At 56.2% G+C, this 21,190-nt stretch overlaps 11 protein-coding genes across 11 annotated transcripts; 5 read left to right on the forward strand and 6 right to left on the reverse strand.

The window, feature by feature from the left end:
- Positions 1 to 2,499: 2,499 nt before the first annotated feature.
- VTJ04DRAFT_7474 (uncharacterized protein) lies at positions 2,500 to 2,739 on the reverse strand (the record flags this gene model as incomplete). Its single annotated transcript, XM_069365805.1, has 1 exon — positions 2,500 to 2,739. One exon carries the CDS (start codon positions 2,737 to 2,739, stop codon positions 2,500 to 2,502), a length of 240 nt encoding a protein of 79 aa, XP_069216803.1.
- Positions 2,740 to 4,596: 1,857 nt separating this feature from the next.
- On the reverse strand, positions 4,597 to 5,591 carry VTJ04DRAFT_7475 (uncharacterized protein; the record flags this gene model as incomplete). Its single annotated transcript, XM_069365806.1, has 2 exons — positions 4,597 to 4,688; positions 4,775 to 5,591. The coding sequence occupies 2 exons, from the start codon at positions 5,589 to 5,591 to the stop codon at positions 4,597 to 4,599; spliced, it is 909 nt and encodes a 302-aa protein (XP_069216804.1).
- A 597-nt stretch (positions 5,592 to 6,188) lies between these two features.
- VTJ04DRAFT_7476 (uncharacterized protein) lies at positions 6,189 to 7,711 on the forward strand (the record flags this gene model as incomplete). Its single annotated transcript, XM_069365807.1, has 2 exons — positions 6,189 to 6,749; positions 6,818 to 7,711. 2 exons carry the CDS (start codon positions 6,189 to 6,191, stop codon positions 7,709 to 7,711), a joined length of 1,455 nt encoding a protein of 484 aa, XP_069216805.1.
- A 483-nt stretch (positions 7,712 to 8,194) lies between these two features.
- Positions 8,195 to 8,563, forward strand: VTJ04DRAFT_7477 (uncharacterized protein; the record flags this gene model as incomplete). Its single annotated transcript, XM_069365808.1, has 2 exons — positions 8,195 to 8,356; positions 8,432 to 8,563. 2 exons carry the CDS (start codon positions 8,195 to 8,197, stop codon positions 8,561 to 8,563), a joined length of 294 nt encoding a protein of 97 aa, XP_069216806.1.
- A 259-nt stretch (positions 8,564 to 8,822) lies between these two features.
- On the reverse strand, positions 8,823 to 11,520 carry VTJ04DRAFT_7478 (uncharacterized protein; the record flags this gene model as incomplete). The annotated part of the gene is made up of 2 exons (XM_069365809.1): positions 8,823 to 8,878; positions 8,946 to 11,520. 2 exons carry the CDS (start codon positions 11,518 to 11,520, stop codon positions 8,823 to 8,825), a joined length of 2,631 nt encoding a protein of 876 aa, XP_069216807.1.
- A 310-nt stretch (positions 11,521 to 11,830) lies between these two features.
- Positions 11,831 to 12,861, forward strand: VTJ04DRAFT_7479 (uncharacterized protein; the record flags this gene model as incomplete). The annotated part of the gene is made up of 2 exons (XM_069365810.1): positions 11,831 to 11,900; positions 12,590 to 12,861. The coding sequence occupies 2 exons, from the start codon at positions 11,831 to 11,833 to the stop codon at positions 12,859 to 12,861; spliced, it is 342 nt and encodes a 113-aa protein (XP_069216808.1).
- Positions 12,862 to 12,863: 2 nt separating this feature from the next.
- On the reverse strand, positions 12,864 to 13,616 carry VTJ04DRAFT_7480 (uncharacterized protein; the record flags this gene model as incomplete). Its single annotated transcript, XM_069365812.1, has 4 exons — positions 12,864 to 12,895; positions 12,946 to 13,015; positions 13,074 to 13,235; positions 13,479 to 13,616. The coding sequence occupies 4 exons, from the start codon at positions 13,614 to 13,616 to the stop codon at positions 12,864 to 12,866; spliced, it is 402 nt and encodes a 133-aa protein (XP_069216809.1).
- Positions 13,617 to 13,652: 36 nt separating this feature from the next.
- On the reverse strand, positions 13,653 to 13,982 carry VTJ04DRAFT_7481 (uncharacterized protein; the record flags this gene model as incomplete). Its single annotated transcript, XM_069365813.1, has 2 exons — positions 13,653 to 13,875; positions 13,969 to 13,982. The coding sequence occupies 2 exons, from the start codon at positions 13,980 to 13,982 to the stop codon at positions 13,653 to 13,655; spliced, it is 237 nt and encodes a 78-aa protein (XP_069216810.1).
- Positions 13,983 to 14,985: 1,003 nt separating this feature from the next.
- Positions 14,986 to 16,370, forward strand: VTJ04DRAFT_7482 (uncharacterized protein; the record flags this gene model as incomplete). Its single annotated transcript, XM_069365814.1, has 2 exons — positions 14,986 to 15,994; positions 16,054 to 16,370. The coding sequence occupies 2 exons, from the start codon at positions 14,986 to 14,988 to the stop codon at positions 16,368 to 16,370; spliced, it is 1,326 nt and encodes a 441-aa protein (XP_069216811.1).
- A 343-nt stretch (positions 16,371 to 16,713) lies between these two features.
- VTJ04DRAFT_7483 (mitochondrial 37S ribosomal protein uS14m) lies at positions 16,714 to 17,291 on the reverse strand (the record flags this gene model as incomplete). Its single annotated transcript, XM_069365815.1, has 3 exons — positions 16,714 to 16,776; positions 16,880 to 17,051; positions 17,185 to 17,291. 3 exons carry the CDS (start codon positions 17,289 to 17,291, stop codon positions 16,714 to 16,716), a joined length of 342 nt encoding a protein of 113 aa, XP_069216812.1.
- A 1,830-nt stretch (positions 17,292 to 19,121) lies between these two features.
- Positions 19,122 to 21,171, forward strand: VTJ04DRAFT_7484 (uncharacterized protein; the record flags this gene model as incomplete). Its single annotated transcript, XM_069365816.1, has 5 exons — positions 19,122 to 19,189; positions 19,248 to 19,363; positions 19,433 to 20,115; positions 20,174 to 20,768; positions 21,065 to 21,171. 5 exons carry the CDS (start codon positions 19,122 to 19,124, stop codon positions 21,169 to 21,171), a joined length of 1,569 nt encoding a protein of 522 aa, XP_069216813.1.
- Positions 21,172 to 21,190: the final 19 nt, after the last annotated feature.

The raw sequence follows: 21,190 nt of genomic DNA on the forward strand, positions 1-21,190 counted from the left end.
CCCAGAGGGGAGGAGGTGTGCATGGGATTGGTCAGAGACTACATACCCATACGACCAGGCAAAGGGGAAACCAACACATTGTCGGTAGGTAGTTAGACCGCACTTTATTTTTCTCATACACGTGTGAAAGATCACCAGGAAGGTGGCGCGGCACACCCTCCCACCCTCCATGAAGCGGACCAGCTTGCCGATCGGCAAGAACATCCATCGACCGTACATGTCGCGTCACAGCCGTACGGTACTCCGTACATACGAAGTGCCAACAAGGGCAAGTGAGGGATGTGGTGCAAGACGGGGGTGTCGGGAGATGCAACACTCTAGTTGCTGGGAACGATGGCCAACGGGACACGGGACAATGCGACTTCGCCAGGTGTGGACCCCCGGTCCTCCATGTCATCGCATCGGCTTCCAGCTCAAGAGAACCCGCCCCCTCTCCCCCCTCCCCTTCCTCGCCGCACTCAAATTGCACAACAAATCAACAAAAGATCAAGAGTGCATGCAATTGGGAAAAGAAACAAATGCAGTCGTGGAAACCCACCACCACAAGCGCCCATAGTGCTGCCCTGCGCAGCCCAAAACTCACCTGTTGAGCAATCACACCAGAAACTGATCAACCGAAGGCATCTTGATGCAACCTAGATTCGTACGAGTGCGCTCAGCAGCAGGAAGCAGTCCTTTCAACGCTTGTAAGCACAGATAATCTCTTGACAGTAGAAGTGGTGTTTGGAGGAAGTACGCATGAGATTGTTCCCGGACATGGGTGGACTTGACTCAAAGCTCGGGTATGTCTTGCTTTGCGCTCCCTTTGGTCCCGGGCAAGGCGACGAGGTTGCCACGTGGGATTTGACAAATGAAACAGGAAACGGCCTCCATCATGCCAAACCCTGGGGGATTGAGCAGGGACAGCCTCCGGGGTAGTGTCGGCGGATCCTTGACGAGCTGATCCGCATTGATGACGATGTTATCCCAGCCTATGAGTGCGATTGGGATTCTTCCTTATGCCCGGCGAAAGTGGTTGGAGCGCCCAAGCGCTTGTGTTTCGCCTGGTTGCATCACCCTGTCATCGACCAGGGTGCCACGTGGATGTCCGTGCCAAGCTCCGTGCCAAGCTCCGGACAGGGACTCCGCCCCGGTCTGAGCGCGCGGCAAGATGTCCCGGACAGGTCCAATCTCGAGCCGCCAGCCAATGGATAGATCAAGGAACGCATTGGATTGAGGCACCCCGTATGTATCAAAAATCAAATAAGATCCTGGGCCCAAACTTCGCACCCCAGCCCAGACAGGCCGGATCGCAGCCGTTCAACCTTTTCCGTTATGTGGGTGGTGCGCACAAATCGGAAGTTCCATGGTCAAAACGACCAGGATGCCACGTGGGAATTGTCAACATATGAAACTGGGAGCGGCATGAAAAACCCGGCGCTTTTCGCTGTCCCGCGTTAGGCAAGGATGCGATCCTGGTTCTCAGCATGTCAATGCCGATGAAACTGTGGAAAAGCTTCCTAGCAATCATTCGTAATAATACTTACATCTCTCAGCTCGCGGGTCACACCACACACATTTCTGGATGAGCATCAAGGCATCAACCCGCTCGTCAGCAGGGGCTGTCTGCCACAATACGGAAAGCATGACTCCTTCGCAACTCCAGTCCTTTGAGCATGGTGATAAAATGACGCAAAAGAATATGGGGTGATGGATAAGGAACTGGTGGAAGTCTGATTTTGTGTCGGCGACAAACTCGAGAGCGGAGAGGTATGGGACATCGTACAGGAGGACAAGTTGGGATACAGATAATTGATGACAACAATCTTCAACAGATACCATGCTACTATCTTGTACACAAACTATCAGCGTTCAGTCATGATAGCCGATGCTCATTCCTTTGACAACTAACAGGAACATAGTGAAGAGCGGAAAGAAGTATAGGCCAAATTTCTCGATGATAGCTAACTACATGGATTAATTGACCATGGATTCACCATCATAACAGGCCTCCTCATGAATGCCTATTGATGTGACATCATTTAAGGACAAGTTGAGCAGCTTGACAATCTGACATTTGAGAAGTATCCCGAACATAACCACGGTTTTCAAGAATAATTCACAGACAACTTAAAATAGCGGTGTCGACTTGCTTGCAGCATCTAACTATTAGACTCCAACATCAGTAGCTTGTTAACCCAAATTTGAACCAGCTCATGGCATTGTTTGGTACTCACCCTGCCTACAAGCCGGACTTCATCGCCTCATTTGCTGGGACTGAGCAAGCCCAAACACACAGAAGACCATCAAAGTTTGGATGGTATGATGTTGCTCCGCTGGCCCGATCTCGCCACAACACGATCCAGACATCTGAGCCTTGAGATGGGAGGTTGAACGTTTCGAAAAATTGTCGAGACCCCTCATCGAAAGCGATAGGTGTATTGGTGATGGGGTGGGTGGCCAATACTAGGCCAAACGTATCCTTCGAGGTGGGAAACATGTGGTGGAAGACCAAGCCTTTTAGAAACCTCGGGAGTTTGTTGAGGTCGAGTTCGCGGCGTCCTGAGCTTGGGTCCTTGGCAGCAACGAGTCCCCAGGTCCCAAAGCCTCAGCGATCTTTTGCTTCGCGGCGGCTTGGTACTCGCGCACAGCTTGTTCCACGTCCTTCGTGTGGTCCTCACGCCGTCGGTGATTAGCCTGGACGTCCTCGATGTAGCCGCGAGTCCAATGCTCCTCGGTGTGACCAGTCGTGTCCGACATCTTTGGAGTGGAGAGGCTGGACTACGTAGACTTGAACTCCAGAGGACAGTCCTATTCCAAAGACAAGGGAGATAGAGATGACATGAAACTCGGTGGCAGAGTTGAGTAGGATAAGTCAGGTTTGGTGGGATTCAATGACGGCGAGAGAAGCAGGCGACGTGTGGACTCAAGTTGAGATACTTATATTCTCTTCTCTTGCGCTCCTTGAAGGTACTTAGCCAAAGCCTCCAGACTTGTTCCAACGGACTCACGCATCCTATTTCTCTTTCGTCGTAACCTGACCTCGGGGGCTTGACCGAGTTCTAGGAGTGTAAACACTGAACGCAATATCCGGCACAGCCCACGTCATGAGGCGAACGTGCTGGTTTATGTGTCCCCATACAGTTGACGATTGGTACAATCATAAGGGCCAACTAGCGGTCGAGCTTGAGGCTGACGAAGAAGGATGAGCATCGGAAGTTTCCGGTTGACTCGACTTACTAGCAACGAGATGGAGGTTCGTCGGAGAGGCAATTGGGTGTTTCAGCTACGTGGAAACCATGTACATATGTATCTCCCACGATTCCAAACTTGAAGCAGTGGTCATGTGCCTTTGGAGTCCTGCGAACTGATGCGCTGGCTCCAGCTGTATGGACGCGGCCTTTTCGGTGAACATCTTCTAGATGGCTGTTTGGACTTAACAGGGACATGTTAAGTATGTCAAAAGAGATATGTTTTATAAGACCCCGTCTATGTCATCCTGCGGCTCAGCCATGCAAGCAAGCCGACTGGATTACGCCACCTCTGCTTGCAGGATAGGTACGGGTACATACGCCAAAAGCGAGCGACCACTGAATCCCATGTTTCGGATCACTGACCCGAGGACCCCGGCCAGCGTTGGGGAACCCGAATCCACATCAACTGCGTGCATCCCGTCTCTGTGTTTTGCATGAGCGGTGCGGGAACATGCATGCAAACAACGGAAAGCTGACCGCGCTCGAAGGCAGACTGGTACTTCCTGTGTTATACCGAGATGGTCACATCTTCGCTGTTGACACTTTACAATGGCCAGCACAGAACTCCGTAGGGAGGCCATATCGGCATATACTGTATAATATAGGGGTGATTGAGGCTGTGCTAGCCACGTTGATCCAGAAATGTGAAGCCAGGAACATGAGGCGCATGAGTGGATGCACTGCACCGATGCTCCGCCCACTGACTTTCCCATCATGATGATCTGGTAGTTAGTTGAATCAAATCCCATTGCCCATAACATAGATACCTGATTGGGAGTTTTACGATATACCAATACACTAGGGGAAACAATCGGTCAATGGAGACGTCAAACAACGCAAATGTGCGGTTATCCTCGGCAATCAGGGGAATGTTCACGACAACTTTGCAATTCATACCATACAGCAACTACGTGTAAGCAGTGACAGAGGAGGGGCCACTTGGCGTCAACACAGATTTTGAGCTGCGACGGCGTTGAGCCGCATGCCAGATGCAGCAGACCCGCCCTCCTCGGCCTGAGGCTCTCACCGCCCCTCCAATCTCGTCACAACCATGTCTCTTGAGCCTTAAACAACCGTTTTGATTCATTTCTCTGCTCATGCTGCCGCTAAGACAGTTGTTCAGCCCACTTTCCAAAGCGCGGAATTTCCTAGGGTTCTGGCTTCAAGGTGCGTAGGAGACAAGTTGGTCCCACAGAGCCCGACCAATTAACATCGATGTGTCGCACGGTTTCCGGGTTTCGGGGAAGAGAGTTTATGCGGATGTCATGGAAAAAGAAAAGAAAAAAAAACAATACAGATGAGTGAGGCTCTAAAAGCAGTTCTTGATCTTTTCTCCAGTTGGGTGTCGCTCCCAGCCCGCTGATCAACTCGACCCTTTCTCGACATTGATCTTCAGTGAAAAGTCAACGTGTCGTACACCCTGGTGAATTGAGCTTGTTGAAAGGATGTCGATATCTGCGAGCCACGGTCAGTGATCTGCTGTCATAAAAGTGCCAAACACTTGATGTCCCCCAAGCCCCTCCCTATCTTCAAGTACGTACCGTTGCAAATGTATTGCTCTGCATTGTTCTCGGTCAACCCGCCCGAGACCTCGAGCAGGAACTCCCTCTTGCCCTTCCACTTCTCCTTAAGGCTGCGCGACGCGGCCTTGACCCCCTCCCCAGTGAAGTTGTCCAGCATGATGACGTCGGCGCCGGCCGCGATCGCCTCATCCGCCTCCTCCTCGCTCTGCACCTCGACCTCGACCTTGAGGCTGAACCCTCCCGCGGCCTTGGCGGCACGCACCGCCTGCGTGATGCTCCCGCGGCTCCAGACGTGGTTGTCCTTGAGCATGGTCATGGTGCTCAGGTCCATGCGGTGGGTGTCGGCGCCGCCGACCAGCATTCCGTACTTCTCGACGAGGCGGAAGCCCGGGGTGGTTTTGCGCGTGCCGGCGAGCGTGCCCTTGTATCCGGCGCTGCGGAGGTTGATGAGCAGACGGCGCGTGGCCGTGGCGATGCCGGAGCAGCGCGCGAGAATGTTGAGCGCAACCCGCTCTCCCTCGAGCAGGCCGCGCGCGGGGCCTTTGACGGTGGCCAGCGCCGTCTTGCCGCCGTGGATTTCAATGTGTGACCCCTCGCGCGCATGCCACTCCACGGTGCACCCGCATTGGGCAAAGACCTCGTTGAAGAAGGGCACGCCGGCCAAAATTCCTGACTGCTTGCCCCAGAGGGTTGCGGTACGCGGGTGGTCACCGACGACGAAGCCACCGACGTCGAAGGATGGTGTGTCCTCGGCGAGCCAGGCCGTGATTTGGGTCTTCCACGACACAGGGAGCAGATGCTCCAGGTTGCCGTGGTCGAGGGGATATGGGATCATGCTTGTGTGGTGTGTGGTTGTGTTTGGGGCCAATTGAGTGGTACACTGGACAAAATGGAGTTCCCACGGTTTGTTACAGCCTTCGTCGTTGAATTTTCAGGGGGAATCTATGAGCGCAAATGCGTGATGCATCATGTCTGTTGGAGATGGCGGGGTAGCGTCGGCCCGCGACGGAGTTTGGGGGGTGAGGGGCAAACGGCAGGGAGCGAGCATGTGCCTAGCGGACTTTTTTGCTCACCATCCGGGGCCGGTTCCACTTCTTCTCAGCCTTCCTCCGTTGATGGATATGCTCCCTCGAACCTCTCACATTCCATTGTGAGGCTTGAGCCTGAAAGCATCAAGACACTAACACTGACGCGACCTTGGAATGCTCAATGAAAAACAATGAGGTTCTTAAGGATGACTAATACAACCATTCGGGCCAAATGCAAGGGCCCGGCTTTGTTCAACCTCCAGGTACCACAAACAAAAACATTCCGGGGAAGGTGACATTCTGAAGTTGGACAACAGGTCAAAATGCAGAAACACAGGCATCTCTCACACTTGCCTATCCCATGAGGCTCAACTCATGGCCAACTTGTATCTCAAACTCACGACATGGCTCCGACGAGACCCTCCTCGACCAAACGGCGGAGAACGGACGCCTCTCACCAGAACCCCCTCATCAAACGCCCCAAGTGGACATCATCTGTGACACCCGGCCTCATTGCCCTCAGTCGTCCACCCACTCAGCGTCTCAACATCTATGTCGTCGGCGCCAACAGCGGTGGCGAGCTGGGTCTCGGCCCGGACGTCAAGTCGGGCACCATCGGTAAGCCCCGTCTCAACCCCTATCTCTCAGGTGTTGTTGTCCAAGTCTCGCTCGGTGCCATGCACGGCGTCGCCCTGACCGCGGACAACCGCATCCTGACCTGGGGAGTTAACGACCATGGCGCGTTGGGCCGCGACACCACCTGGGCCGGAAACTTCGTTGATGTCGACGACGCCGATAGCGAGGACGACGACGGCGCCCAGCTCAACCCTCACGAATGCGTCCCTCGGCCGGTGGATATGAGTCTCGCCCCTGCCGGCACCATGTTCACCCAAGTTGCGGCCACCGACAACGCTACTTTTGTCTTGACAAGCAGCGGATTTGTTTACGGATGGGGGACGTTCAGGGTACATACACAAATTCCAACCCCTGAAAACTGATGCGTATTCCCCTGTTTACTAACACCCATCCCCAGTCCGAGGACGGCAAACTCTCCTTCTCCCCCACCGTCAGCGTCCAATCCCGACCCGTCCTCATCCCCAACCTCAAGAACGTCACCAAACTCTGCTGCGGCAGCAACCACGTCCTCGCCCTCACCTCCGACAACCTGATCTACACCTGGGGTCGCGGCACTGAAGGCCAACTAGGCCGCCGCTTCTCCAAGCGCGTGGTGAACTGGATCAAAGAAGGGCTCATCCCGCGGCCCGTCGCCATGCTGCGCAACATCATCGACATCGGCAGCGGCGCGTCGCACTCCTTCGCCGTCCACCGCCTCGGCCACCTCTACGCCTGGGGGTTCAACAACGCCGGGCAGACCGGCGTCCTGCACTCCTCCGCCGACAAGACGCACGACCCGGACGACTGGGACATCACCGTCCCCGTCCCGCGGCTGGTCACCACCCTCCCCGCCGTCGACGCGCGCGGGATCGGAATCGGAATCGGAATCAAATCCATCACGGGCGGCAACTTCCACACCCTCGCCCTCACCCACGACGGCCGCTGCTTCTCCTGGGGCCGCCTCTACTCCTTCGCCACGGGCCACACGCTGTCGCGGCTCCCTCCCGAGCTCGTCGCGCTCGACTCGCGGTGCAAGCCGAGCTCGCTGCTCGTCCCGCGGGCCGTCGATTCGGGGGCTTTCCAGGACGGCGTCGTCGTGGCGCAGGTATCGGCCGCGAGCGAGCACAACCTCGCGGTCGGGACGGACGGGAAGGTGTATACGTGGGGTCTCAGCCTGACCAAGCAGATTGGCCAGAAGGGCGACGAAGTGAAGGTGCCGACGCTGCTGGCGCATCCGTCGGTGGTGGAGAAGAGGTTTGTTTGGGTCGGCACGGGGGCGCAGTTCAGCATGTTTGGTGAGGCGGTTGGGTGATGAAAGTAATTAAGCCAAGTCAAAGAGGAAAATGGGTACCTAGGTACCTTTGGTGGTAGTATCTTAGCCTTGTCCGGATGGTTGGGGAGAAACGGGATTCTACAAGGTCCTCGAGAATCTTTTGACCACAACCGTGGGAGACAGGTACAAACTCAACCAGAATACGCTAAACAAACCACTGCCAGTGTCACATGTACATGCAAAGCGCGAAGAGTATGGAAAACTAATAATATGGAAGGGTCAGCATCATGGGAGGGAGACGTCACCGAAAAAACGTTGGGAAGATGGCGTCTTGTCTCAGGCGACCCAGTACCACGAGACAAGGAGGATTGAGTAAATAGCCTCACATTAAGACAAGAGGGTTCTGTGCTTCCTAGATCTGGCGAAACCTGATAGCGAACGTGACTTCGGGTTACCTAGCCACCGTGTAGTGTTGCAACCCATCGTCCTTCTGGCACCAAACCCTTGAACCATCCCGCGTAAATGGCCAAATCAACGCCTCAACTCATCGTTTCCTCTACCAAACCCCTCTCCTGGGAAGCAAACACAGTCCCAACCTTAGCTCCTATAATCTACGCAACCAGCAGAACCTGTAGAAACAGCCATCAGGAGGAAAACAGGCAAAGCACCAAGGCCGCGAGCCGCGTCTAACAATGCATCGCCTCTATCATACGCATCATCACCCATGGTTCACGAATCGTCCTTCCCGTCTTCATGCAGTTTTCGTCCATCCCACGTAATGTGTATACAAAAAAAACGACAATAAACCATCCGTCCATTCATCCATCCATCCATCCGTATGTTCCTCCACCAGCCCAGTCACCAGCCACTCCGCGTCCCTCCGCGGGATAGAATTTTTACTTTTTCTGACACCCAGCAAAAGAAAGGCCCGGCCAAACTCCATAAGTGAAAAAACCAATGAACAAAAGGAAGCAAAATGGAGGGCATATCAGCAAGATATTGCCCATCTAGAAGAACTCTGCGTCCAGACCTCTACATGAAAAGACAAATAGGACAGGACGAGGCTCAGGAGATGACATATATACAGTCCACAGAGCCTCTGCTCAGCAACGCACATCTTCGCACCCTCTATTCGCCGCGCGAACAGCTTTTACATGACGGGGATGCCCTCGTACTCGGCGTAGCCCAGGGCGAGGTTCATGTTCTCTGTGTTTGAATGTCAGCGTCAATCCTGAACAGCATTATTATTACTGTAAATCGGAAGAAAACTTACGCAAGCACTGCGTGGCGGCACCCTTGAGCAGGTTATCAATGGTGGCGCAAACCACGACGCGACGGCCCGACTTGTCGACCTCGAACCCGCCAATCTCCACGCCGTGCTTTCCGCTGATGTTCTTGACCAGGGGCGCCTCGCCGACAACCTTGACCAGCTTCTCCCCGGCGTAGCGGTCCTGGTAGATCTGGCGGATGTCGCGCGAGGTCATGGTCTTGTTGAGCGGGATGGAGATGGTGTGGTGGATGCCGCGGAACCAGACAGCGACGTGCGGGATGAAGGCAACCTGAGCGCCCAGCTGGGTGCTGACCTCGCGCTCGTGGATGTGGCCCGTCAGGCTGTACGGCATGATGTTGTCGGTGAGCAGGGCAACGTCGTTCTTGGGCGAGGGCTTGGTGCCGGCGCCAGAGTAGCCCGAGACGCCAAAGATGTGAGGCATGCCGTCGAGGTGCGGGACCAGAGGGGCGATGCCGAGCTGGGCGGCGGTCGCGTAGCAGCCGGGGTTGGAAATCTCGGTGGCCTGGATGATGTTGGACCTGGGAACGAGTTCGGGGAGACCGTACGTCCACGCGTTGTCGAAGCGGTAATCGGCCGAAAGGTCGACAATGACGCTCTTGTGGCCGGACGCCTTGCGGCCCTCGAAGACGGCCTCAACGAAGGGCTTGCACACGCCATTGGGAAGAGCCATGACCCAGCAGTCAATCTCGCCACGACTCTCCATGTCCCGGACGTCCTCGGGGCTGAGGTTCTCATAGATCACATCGCGCTTGCTGTACCCCTGAAGCTTGGTGCCCGCAAGCTCGCGAGACGAGACGTGGCGAAGGTCCATGTGAGGGTGCGCATCGAGCAACCGGATGAGCTCCTGGCCCGTGTAGCCACGAGCGCCGATGAGGGCTACCCTGGCGGGCTGGTCGTTGGACGCGTTCCTCTTGCCAATCGGAGGGTTGGGGTTGGTCTGGGTGACGAAGGTCCTTGCGCTCCGGCCGACGGAGAAGGCTGGCAGAGTTGGGCGGCGGGCCAGGGTCGAGAAGCCACGGATCTGCTGGGCTGCGAAACGAGGAGTGGTCTTAGCGGCAGGGTAGAGCCGCAGCTCCAGGTTGGAATTGCCCAGGGTGGCGTTGCTGTTGGTGGTGAAGTCCTTCATCAGCTTCACCACATCCTCGCTGTTCTCGATGCCGTACCAGAACATGACGCTGCCGTTGCGAGTCAGGCTGCCCTCGGCCTTGTCGAAGAACCAGCCGAGGTTCTCATCATCCTCGCGGACGGTCCAGACAAGCTGGGGATGCTCCTTGCGGAGGGTGGTGAAGATGTTATCGGAAACGTTGGTGAGCCATCCCGACCTGGTGATGGTGAGGGTGGCGAGGGTGTCGTGGCCACCGCTGGGGTTGGGCAGCACGATGGCCAGGGCGTTCATAGGTCCGTCGTAGTAAGCCTTGAATTTGTTTTGACCAAGGAACTCCAGGTACTTCTCGACGGTAGCCTCAGCGTCGGGGCCCTCGCGGTCGCGGATCAAGGCCGCCTTGAGGGCATCCAGGTCCTTGAACTCGGACAGACTGGTGGCCGACAGGAGCTTGTTGCCGCGGCGGATCAGGGTACCGGCGCCCGAGTCCGTAAAGAGCTCCTTCTGGAGATCTCCGGGGTGGATGATTGCGACGCTCGTGGCGCGCGGAAGGGTGTCAAGGAGCTCCTTGATCTCCTTGATCTTTAGCCGGGTGCCGTACCTGACCCACTCCTGGGACATGAGATGGTCGTACTCCTGGTCCAAGTTGATGGCCGAGATCTTCTGGCCGGCGGCGTCGAAAAGCCCGCCCTTCTCGGACAGGTACACCACCTTAAGGGGCTCCAGAGCACGGGCCAACTCGGCAGCGGCGACATCAGCGTTGACGTTGAGGATCTGGCCGTCGTCGGTCTCAGCCATGGAGGTGAGGATGGGGAGATAGCCGTTGTTGATGGCGCTCTCAATGGGCTGCTTGTTGACGGCAGTGATCTTGCCCACGAACCCCCACTTGTCCTTGTTGAGGTAGTCGGCGCGGAACATGCCGGTGGTCAGAGGCTGGGCGTGCACGCCCTTCTCCTCGAGAGCATTGACGAGCTTGAGGTTCTCCTGGAGGAACAGGTCGCGAGCGACCTGCAGAGTTTTGGCGTCGGTCACGCGAATGCCCTCCTCGAACTGGGGCTCGACGCCGGCCTGCTCGAGCAGGTTGTTGAGCTGCGGGCCCGCGCCATGGACGATGACGGGGTAGAGGCCGACGGTGTAAAGGAAGGCAAGGCTGGAGCACAGCTCGTCGAGGTAATCGGTCAGGATCGCACCGCCGACCTTGATCACGGCGAAGCGCTGGGACGAGACGGAGGTGAAGAGCGAGAGATACTGCTGAACCTCACGCTTGGAGCCAACGGACGAAAGCGTCTGAACAATCATGCCCCGGGTGCTAAGGTCGGTACGGCGAGATGCGGAGGACGAGAAGGGCCGAGAACGACGCAGGGCTGGGGAAACGGCGGCGGCGCGGGACCGGGGCAGCCGGCGGACAGCGCGGCGGGCGCCGGCCCGAAGAGTGACTGCGCAGGCGGACAGCATTGTCGTTGCGCTACGAAGTGACGACGGTGGTGGACGGCCGGTGAGTTTAACGGTAGTGGTCGTCAAGAAGACGAGGCAAGACGGGGAGGACGGCTGAAGGGAGAGAATTCCCTTGGGGACTGAGTGACCGGCACAACCAAGAGCCTGCAAGGAAGAAGGAAAAGAAGAAAACTTGACCCGGGCTGGGGGAAAGAGGGGAATTGGAATTGAATAAGTCCCCGGCTAGACCTCGGATGAGTCAATTGCAGGAGCACCACCGACCATTGACAATTGGGAGGAAGTGGGATGAAGACAGGAACGAAGGTTGACGATGGAGCAACCACGTCAACTCGAGGTTCAAGAGCCGGAACGAAAGAAGCCGGAATCGGGGGGCCTGTCCTGTCAATCCCAAGTCTGGAGATGTATATTTTTCCCCAGGGTTTGCCGTGTGCCAAGTGTCGGTCAAGGCCGGCGTGGTGGAGGGGCACCAGGGGAAAAAAAATTGCGACCGAAACCGCTGGCGGAGGGGTGTCCCGTTGCGCGATGCGGTTCCTGATTGGCACTTACGGGCACTGTTGGCCACCTGCAGTGGAGCGACTTCGGCTGCACCCCGAACGTTTTCACTGCAACCCACTGCGGGAACCAGCAATCCTCCACATGGACAGCGGTGTTGCCGCCTTGAGGGTTGCGTGAGTCAGGTGTTTCTTGAAACTGCCCTGATGGTGCGTGTCATCGGGTTTGGCGATAGGAACTCTGCAAGACGAACCCCGGTGAAGAAATAACTCGGCGCATAATCACGGGCATGTATTTCCGGTTTGTCCTACCCAAGCCAAGATTTGCAGCGAGGCCTTGATTTTTTTATCAGATTTTTATCTCCAAGAACACCCTCTCTGGCTTTGGCATCGAGGGTCCCCGATGTTGCGTGCATGTGAAGACAACCTGGAACCTGGGACCAGGACATCCATCAACAAAGAGAACACTGGGAGGAAACCGACGGCAACACCAGATCAAATATTCAACAACACCCGCATGTGACGCAAAACAAAAAAAAAAAATCATCATGGCTGCTATCTCGATTAACCGTATCTAGGGACCGGGCCCATTGCAATCATCGTAACTATAGGCTCGATCGGGAGTGTTCGTCGCCCCAACGTGAGACCCAGCAACGCCGAGCGGCTCATGGGCAGCGCAGCCCACGAGACCGCAAACCAGAAGAAAAGCAAGCCCCCAGAACAAAAGCAGAAAAGTCCCAAACAAAGCATATATTCCGTTCCAGACGCATCTTGGTATTCGCTGGCGGAGACCACTGGGGCGCTCCGCGGCCTTGTCATGCAGAATATCGTCATCGCTGTCATTGAATGAATCTAATTATTATTATTCTTGTTGGTCACGACAACTGCAGCCATTGTTAGCTATGTTCATGCCGAGAGGAGGTGAGGCACGTACCCGACGGGATGATGATGATGGCCAGAAGGACTAGGATACCAATGGTGATCCAGATCTTCATCTTCATGTCCTGTAATCCGCTGTCAGCGCATGACTCAGGAAAGGGATAGACTTCTGAGATAGCCTACCTTCCACCACATCTTCTTGCGAACCTGGTTGGCACCACGGCGGAAGCCCTGCGCCGATGTGGCCAGATCGTCCGTCTTGTTTTGAAGGTCCTCCAAGCGGACACCGCGCTCTCGCACCATACGGACATTGTCTTCCATGGCCTCGAAGGCCTTGTTCAGGTTCTGTAGGTAGCAAAGTCAGCATGCTGTTCCCACTCTACATGTTGCACCACACAAGCAGCATCGACACCCATGCTCCCCCCTTTTTTGGGCGCAACTCCCGTCCTCAATGGTCCGCAACCAAATGAGCGCGCTTCTCCTCCAAGGTTTGCGAAAGAGTAGCATGCATCCGGTCGAGTCCACACACATGTGATGCTGCCCAGGCGATGCGAAGTTGTTGCGCTGTACGGGGAGCAATCCACGAACCTCCTGAATCGCTTCAGTCGTCGTGCCTGGAGCTCCGGGCCGCGACGCGCCTCCCGCACTGCCGCCGGCATACGGAGAATCGTTGGCATAAGGCGAGTTCTTTGAAGGGACATAGGGATCGTACGGTTCAGTAGCCATGGTGACGTTGGGTTCGGGACCGGGTCGCTCGGGTCGTCAGGAGAAAGCGATCGGGGTGCAAGTGGGCGAAAGACGTTGCAGCGAGAATAAATCCACGAAAGACAGGCGGATCAACCGACTGGAACTTTTGCGTGTGGTAGGAGAGCGATGGGAAGGCGGCGTTGTTGAAGGTGGTGGAATTGCGGATGGGATGCGGATGGATGATGTTGTCGCGCTTGAAAGAGGCTGCGCCCAGCAGAGTTGACGGACTTGTTTTGTGCTGCGCCAGACCACACACGCCAGTCCGTCCGGGATGCCAGGAAACGGACTTGCGTCAGCCAGCCAAGAGAATGTCAGCTGTTAAAATACTAACAGCTTTCCCGACATTTTAAGCGTCAAACTGATAATGCTCCATCTCGGCATCGACTCCACCCGCGGGATCCGGTGCCAAGCGCAAAGGTCACCCCAGCAAGGCCGTTGGTTGTCCAACCTGCCAAGCCACCTTCCCAGCCAAATGCATGTGCTTTGTCGAAGAACACGAACCCGATCGAAACGACAAAACCAGACATGAATAGATGACCAAGGAATATGCTCCGTCCTAGCATCTATTTCCCGAGACCAAAGACTCAAAGGGACCGTATATTGTCTTCTACTTATGCCCAGCGTATTCGTGCCTGATATTGGATTGAGACACAACGTCGACTTCCGGCAGCCCGTGCACAGCCACAGCGAAACGGAGCCGGGTGGGCAGTTACAGATATGGAATGATGAGACGATTGAGATCACCAGCGGCCTGTTCAAAGTGCTCCCGGAGAATTAAATTACCAGAACACCCGTAGCTTCGTTACAGGTTGGTTTCATGGAGGCGTCTACCTGCCTCAGGCCAACGGCGAGAAATGAAATGACCAGAACAGTTGTTAAGAATTCGAATAATGAACGCCCATGATCTCTACAATTGCCCAGGAATAACGATGGTTGTGCCTGAATGTGGGCTGTGTATGAAAGTGAGGGGACAAGCTGTGGGTTGGCGGCCACTCCAACGCCACGCGGTTGGTGAGCGTCTACGCACACGGTTGGCGGCTGGTGAATCGCATACTCCGTCAGCATCCTTCTGATGGAGTAACCCATGCGAGAGGGAAACCGGCTCAGTATGTTTGCTGCCGACAATCTTCCCACGGATGTTGGGCGCTCCGGCGTGGCATTCCAAGACGAAGCCGAGTTTCTGCTCCGTAGTTAACCCCAACCCTGCCGGCAATGACGCCAAGAGGCGAATCCTGGCAGGCCGGTATCCTCTGACTCCGACCGCCGGTTGTAGCCGACAGCAATTTTCGAGAACATCAAGACCTCCGTCCGGCCGGTCTCCGAAAGAATGAACTCCGGCATTGTCGCAATGGCTTCCACTATGCCGCTCCAGAGAATACAAGTGCCGCTGCGGCGGTCCCTGGCGCGCGCCGCCCTCCTCCCGTCGCGGACCTATGCCACAGTCCCGTCCCCGGACTCGGACCCAACATCGCAACCCCAACAACCAGCGCAACAACCCAGCACCAGCACCGAGCCTACCGCCACCACCGCACCCAAGCAGCGCCCAACCTACTTCAAGAACACCACCCTCGGCTCCCTCTCCGACTTCCTCCCCTCCTCCTCCGGCACCCTCCCCGCCAACGAAGCCTACACCCTTCGCACCGCCACCGTCGGCCCGGAAGGGCGCAAGCGCACCATCACCCGCCTTCCCGACTGGCTAAAAACCCCGATCCCGTCAGCCGGCGCCAACCCCAACTACGCGCGCATCAAGTCCGACCTGCGCGGGCTGGGCCTGCACACGGTGTGCGAAGAGGCGCGCTGTCCCAACATCGGCGAGTGCTGGGGCGGCAGCAGCCGGGCGGCGGCGACCGCGACCATCATGCTCATGGGCGACACGTGCACGCGCGGGTGCCGGTTCTGCAGCGTCAAGACGAGCCGCGCGCCGCCGCCGCTGGACCCGCACGAGCCCGAGAACACGGCCGAGGCGCTGGCGCGGTGGGGGCTCGGGTACGTGGTCCTGACGAGCGTGGATCGGGATGATTTGCCGGACGGCGGGGCGAGGCATTTTGCGGAGACGATTCGGAGGATTAAGGCGAAGAAGCCGACCATTTTGGTGGAGGCGTTGACGGGAGATTTTGCGGGGGATTTGGACATGGTCAAGATTGTCGCCGAGAGCGGGCTGGATGTGTATGCGCATAATGTCGAGACGGTGGAGGCCTTGACGCCGTACGTGCGTGACAGGAGGGCGACGTTCAGGCAGAGTTTGAAGGTGCTGCAGCATGCCAAGGAGGTGAGGGGCAAGGAGGGGATTATCACCAAGACGAGCCTCATGCTCGGGTTGGGTGAGCAGGAGGAGGAGATCTGGGATGCTTTGAGGGGTAAGTTCGAACATATCTCCTATCGTTCGTTTCCAAACCAGTAACTAACCCGTTCACAGAGCTTCGGAAGGTCGACGTCGACGTGGTCACCTTCGGTCAGTACATGCAGCCGACCAAGCGGCACCTCAAGGTCGAGCGGTATGTCACACCTGACGAGTTCGAGCTGTGGCGCCAGCGGGCCCTTGACATGGGCTTTCTCTATTGCGCCAGCGGGCCGCTCGTGCGGTCTTCGTACAAGGCTGGCGAGGCGTTTATCGAGAACGTCCTCCGCAAGCGCGCGGGAGAGAAGGCTGCTGCCGTGGGAGCGCAAGCGATTGATCCGGCAGCCGCCGGATCGGAGGCTGCGGAAACCAGCAATTCGCCATCGTCATCTTGAGGAAGTATGAGACTTGTATGGGTATGATACTGTGATGATCGGGTCGGGTTCTCGGCAGGGTTCAACATCGTAGAATGGCGTTTTCACACTCCATTCATGTGGCAGATATATAGACTTGGACGGACATCGAGGGACGAGGCGTTTGGCGAGGGTATTTCTATCATGATCCATTTACAATGTAATATGACAAGATTGTACACGGCCTGAAAGACCCGGTCCATGGGTGAACGGCTAACATCATCGCCGACTGAACCTCCTTGCCTGTCTCTTCCTACGGAGACAACACCACCCCGGATCCCCTGAACACCATCGACCCCCAGCCCAACAACACCCCCAACCCCCTTTACCAACTCGCCTTCTTGACACCTGGGAGGTTGCCCTCCAATGCTTGCATACGGAAGTTGTACTGCGCACCGAGACACATCAGCATTGCCTCCCCTCTGGGGACATATGCGGGGCGGCAGAAGGAAACAGTGGCACTTCAGGCCGCTGCCGCCAATCCCACTCACCCTCGTCATCTTGAAGTCCCGGAAAACACCGCGCTGCTTGCCGCCGAGAATACACCTGTTGTTGATCTGCGTGGGCCGTGTGTAGGCGTGCATCTGGGTGAGCTGGAGCTGGGCGATGGCGCGCGTGCGGGCGGGCAGCGCCGTGTTGCGGATGATGTAGCGGAGGGCTTGCCTGTTGCGGGGGAGGGAAGCCAGTAAGTCACTTTGATTCCACTTGTTTGCAGGGCTTCGGCATTGGGTCAGGAAGGGGGTAAAAGTTCATCGGGTCCAGATTGAGCCCGTCTTAAAGGAAGAAAAGCGTTTACCTCTCCGGCTCGGCAGCAGCAAAGGCCTTGCGCTTCGAGTGGTCGCGCAGCGTCCAGACGTTAACGAAGCACCCGAGATCGAGCTTCTTGGCCCTGAATTGTGACATTTTGGTGGTTGTTGTGTAGGGCGATCTTCGTGGGGGTGTCGAAGTCGTCGTCCTCGTCGTCGGATCTTGCCGGCTTGCAATTCCTGCGATGTTTCTGCCGGTGTTGCGGCCTCCTGTGGGTCCGATGGCCACCGCCACACTTCAAGCCCGCCGGGTGGCTTGGGTTAAGGTTTTCCCCCGCAGCGGTTGTGGCTGAAGACTCGGTGGGGTGGAGCTTGTGCCAGGCGGTGGTCTGTGCACCCCTGCAACCAAATGGGTGCCTGCAAGGGTGCACGGACCACCTGGGTTTGTCTATTTAAGCGCCGCTCCCCTCCCAAATTTTTGAACCTTTTTCTTCTTTCTTTCTCAGCTCTCTTTGCCTTTTGGCTTAGATCAAGTGTAGTATCTGTTCTTTTCAGTTTAATCTCTGAAACTACTCTACGGAGTAGATTTATGGATTAAATTAATTTTTGTCACTGCCCGGTCGGCCTCTGGGCTTGCCCATGCCGCTGGGCTAGTGTCTCCGGTATTACACTGCCTCCGGATGACGCGAACCACACCTTTTCATTGCAGTCTGGGGCTTGCTCTGGATGTGAGGAAGAGGATGCTTCGTTTCGTGTTTTTGGGGGTCGAATGAGGATGGTCGGTGGAGGTTTGTGTGTCGCCCGTCGCTGTGTCGTAACCATCGCCATGATGATTTTCGCGTCGTTTGCAGCTCAGGCAGGACTTAGCCACAATTACAATTATGATTACCTTGAACCATAGGTATTATTGTTCCTCATCTTTTTCATTGGTAGTTCGGCCGTGTACGTCTTTTGTACTCTTGGGAGCGGGCTGTGATCCTCAAACATCAGGCTCGACCATGACATCCCGCTCTGTGGCTCTGTCCTCGAGGCTCGCAGTCAGGATGTTTCAGGTCGCGTCGTCATCTCGTAACCGTGTTGTCGCTGCTCCAGCTAATAAAGTCATACTTGGCAGGATGATGATATGCCACCAAGAGCGTCTGGATCGAGGCAGCCTTGTGATGGTTGGTGGCATCATCAAATGTCGATGGCCTGGGTTGGTCGAGTGTGAATTTCCCGATGCCTCATTTTAAAAGCAAAGGCCCAACTTCGCGCTCATCACCATCACTGATCAAGAGTACCTGTCTTCGTTTCACAGGCTCTTCGGTCCGTAGACACAGGAATAATCATTATCTCTCGATTCCCATTGCTCCGTCTTCCCGGTGCCATCCTCGAACTGACCATGAGAGTTGAAGTTAAGGTTGAAGACGTCAAAAGTGAGGTACTCGCGGGGGCCGAAAGGCTCCGGGAAAGATGGGAATGTTGTCCTCTCCAGCAGGGCGCTCATACCGGTCGCCTTGCTTGACTGTATGCATGAAAACGGCCGGGAAGCTGCAGAACATATGTAGAGTTGGGCAAACGCAAGCGTCGAACAATCGGTGGATAACAACGCTACCTGAGATGTCAGTGACGAGACCAGCAGGAACAATGAGTGATGCAGTCATGTTGCCAGATGCTCCCTTTGACTTCGACGGGCTGGAAGAACAGCGTGAAAGTGCCGAGTCTCACCACCACAGTCCGTCGGGCGAGAAAAGCGCTGCTTCAATCTTTCAGTCACCTGAAGCATCCTACCTGAAGAACAAGGTCAGTCGGTCGAGGTGTCCCTGGAAACATCAGAATAAACAAAGGACTGGTGGTTTGGGTTCTCTCCTCCATCTTCTGCTTCTGATCCGAGGCAACTTCCTTCTCTTCCCCAAATCTTCACCTCGACCTTTCCTTCTACCACTCGAATTATCCTGCAAACACTCCAAAGAAACTTCTACTCCTCAACCTTCGCATCGAAAACACCATGTTTCGTCGACACTGGTCCGGCCTCCCGGCCGACCCCGAGTTTCCTGATGACCTCGAAGGCCTTCGGTAGGTTTCCTACCCGCCATACCTGTGTTATTCCTGACATGCTAACCTCAACAACAAGCCTCTTCATCAACGATGACGATGAGATTCGAATGATCGACAATCCCGACAACTACTTCAAATTCCACATCACCAAAAATGACCGCTGGAACGCCCGCCACGGCTTCTCCTTCCATGGTACGGGCCTTCCCAACTAACCTTTCTCCAATAAGCTGACCCTCACCGTCGACTAACTCATCCCTCCAGAGGCCATGCAGAAAATCATCAAATCCCGTCTCTCCGACGCCGGCTTCACCACCGTCCGCCTACCCCTCGACACTCCCGCCGACAAGCCGCACGTCCCGATCCTCACCTCCCCCAACACCGCTACCGCAAGCCGCGTCATCGTCCTCTTCGGCGAGACGTACCAACCCTTGGGCTGCTTCGCCCGCCGCGTCATGAACGGCCGCGGGGGCATCAACCGCGGGTCCGTGGTCGGTCTCGCCCGGGCTCTCCGATCGCAACGTGCTTCCGCTACCGACCAAACCCCGCCCGGCCTTGTCGTCGCGAACCCCGGCGAGCTGTGGTGGTGGCCCGAGGGAAAACACGGGCTCACACAGGTTGACCGCCATCGTATCCCTCTGGCGAGCGCGGTTCATGGCGGGAGGAAGCACATCCCCGAGATGAACGAGATTCCCGAGAATAGAAATGCGGTGGAGCATGTGAAGAGCGTGTTTGAGAAGGTGATTCTCGGAGACGGGTTTGTTCGTCCGGATGCAAAGATCGATATCATCACCGTCGGGGATACCGCGGGTATCGTCGAGACCTACCTCGACGATGATGCTGTTCTTGACCGTCTCGGCGGCAGGCTCAACAGCATCGTGATTCTCGGAGGAACGCACAGCTCGAAGGAGCTCAAGACGGAGCGGTTCAAGCAGTTCCTGAGAGAGGTATGTCCGCAGCCGCAATATTCCACTTCATACCCACTCTGATGCTGACCCAGTATAGCGAGGCCGCGCGTACATCATCCACCGCTCTCGCCAAGGCAACCTCCTCGCCGGACCGTCCGGCAACCCAGCTGCCGCGGGCTTCACAGAGCACGGTTGCCCGGTTTACAGCGCCGGTCTCAAGGCACGATACATCGAAACCCTGCCGATTGAGACGCAAGAGTTGTATCTCGCCTGGATGCAGGAGGTAGCCCTGCAGGGAGAAGCCTACAAAAATGAACAAACCGAGATCTTTGGCGACACAGGCGAAGAGGAGAACCACACCTGGGCTGAGTGGGCTCGGGAGAACGGCCAGGAGATGGAGGAACTTCCGGACCACTGCGCCACCTGCCGTGTCTGCAAGGGTGAGGCCAAGCCCGGCTACGAAGACACCGAGTTGGAGCCGGAGGCCTCTGCTGGAGATATTAATGGGAGTGCCAAGGAGGTTAGCACCGCCCTGGCTGAGTCGAAAGCCAACACGAAAACCACCGGCGTGGCTGTCATTCCTGGGGAGAATGTGCTGGGCAGTGATTCAGCCGGAGCTGGCCCAGATGTCGAGGAGATGAAAGAGCTGGTCGAGGAGGTTGAGGATCTCAGGCTTTCTCGCTCGAGAGGAGGTAAGATTGCATCATTCGTCATGAACTAAGCCACAGAGAGATGGATGACCAGTTGGAGGGGGGATATGGCTCATCAGATAGCAATAGAAGAGAAAATTCGGAGTTATGCCACCTGATGTAATGGATGGACGCGGGTTTACTTACGAACAAGATGTTTCGAGGCTCTCACATGCCTCCTGGCTTGTGACACCCAGCTACCATCGCACCCATCAAGTTAAGCCACAGGAAACGAGCACCACATCTTGTACATCAGAAACCATGTCATTTCATAACCATCCCTTCCCTATTGTACAAAGCAACCATTGCCTGCCACACCACCAATGATACACACTCTGAACATTCCATGCCGCCGCCCATCCTGACCAGTCCAAACAGAGACTCAGCAAACATTTCCATGCAATAATACACAACCCAACCTCCTA

The sequence above is a fragment of the Mycothermus thermophilus genome (assembly GCF_041956435.1).
Source record: "Mycothermus thermophilus strain CBS 625.91 unplaced genomic scaffold VTJ04scaffold_5, whole genome shotgun sequence".
Lineage (NCBI taxonomy): Eukaryota > Fungi > Ascomycota > Sordariomycetes > Sordariales > Chaetomiaceae > Mycothermus > Mycothermus thermophilus.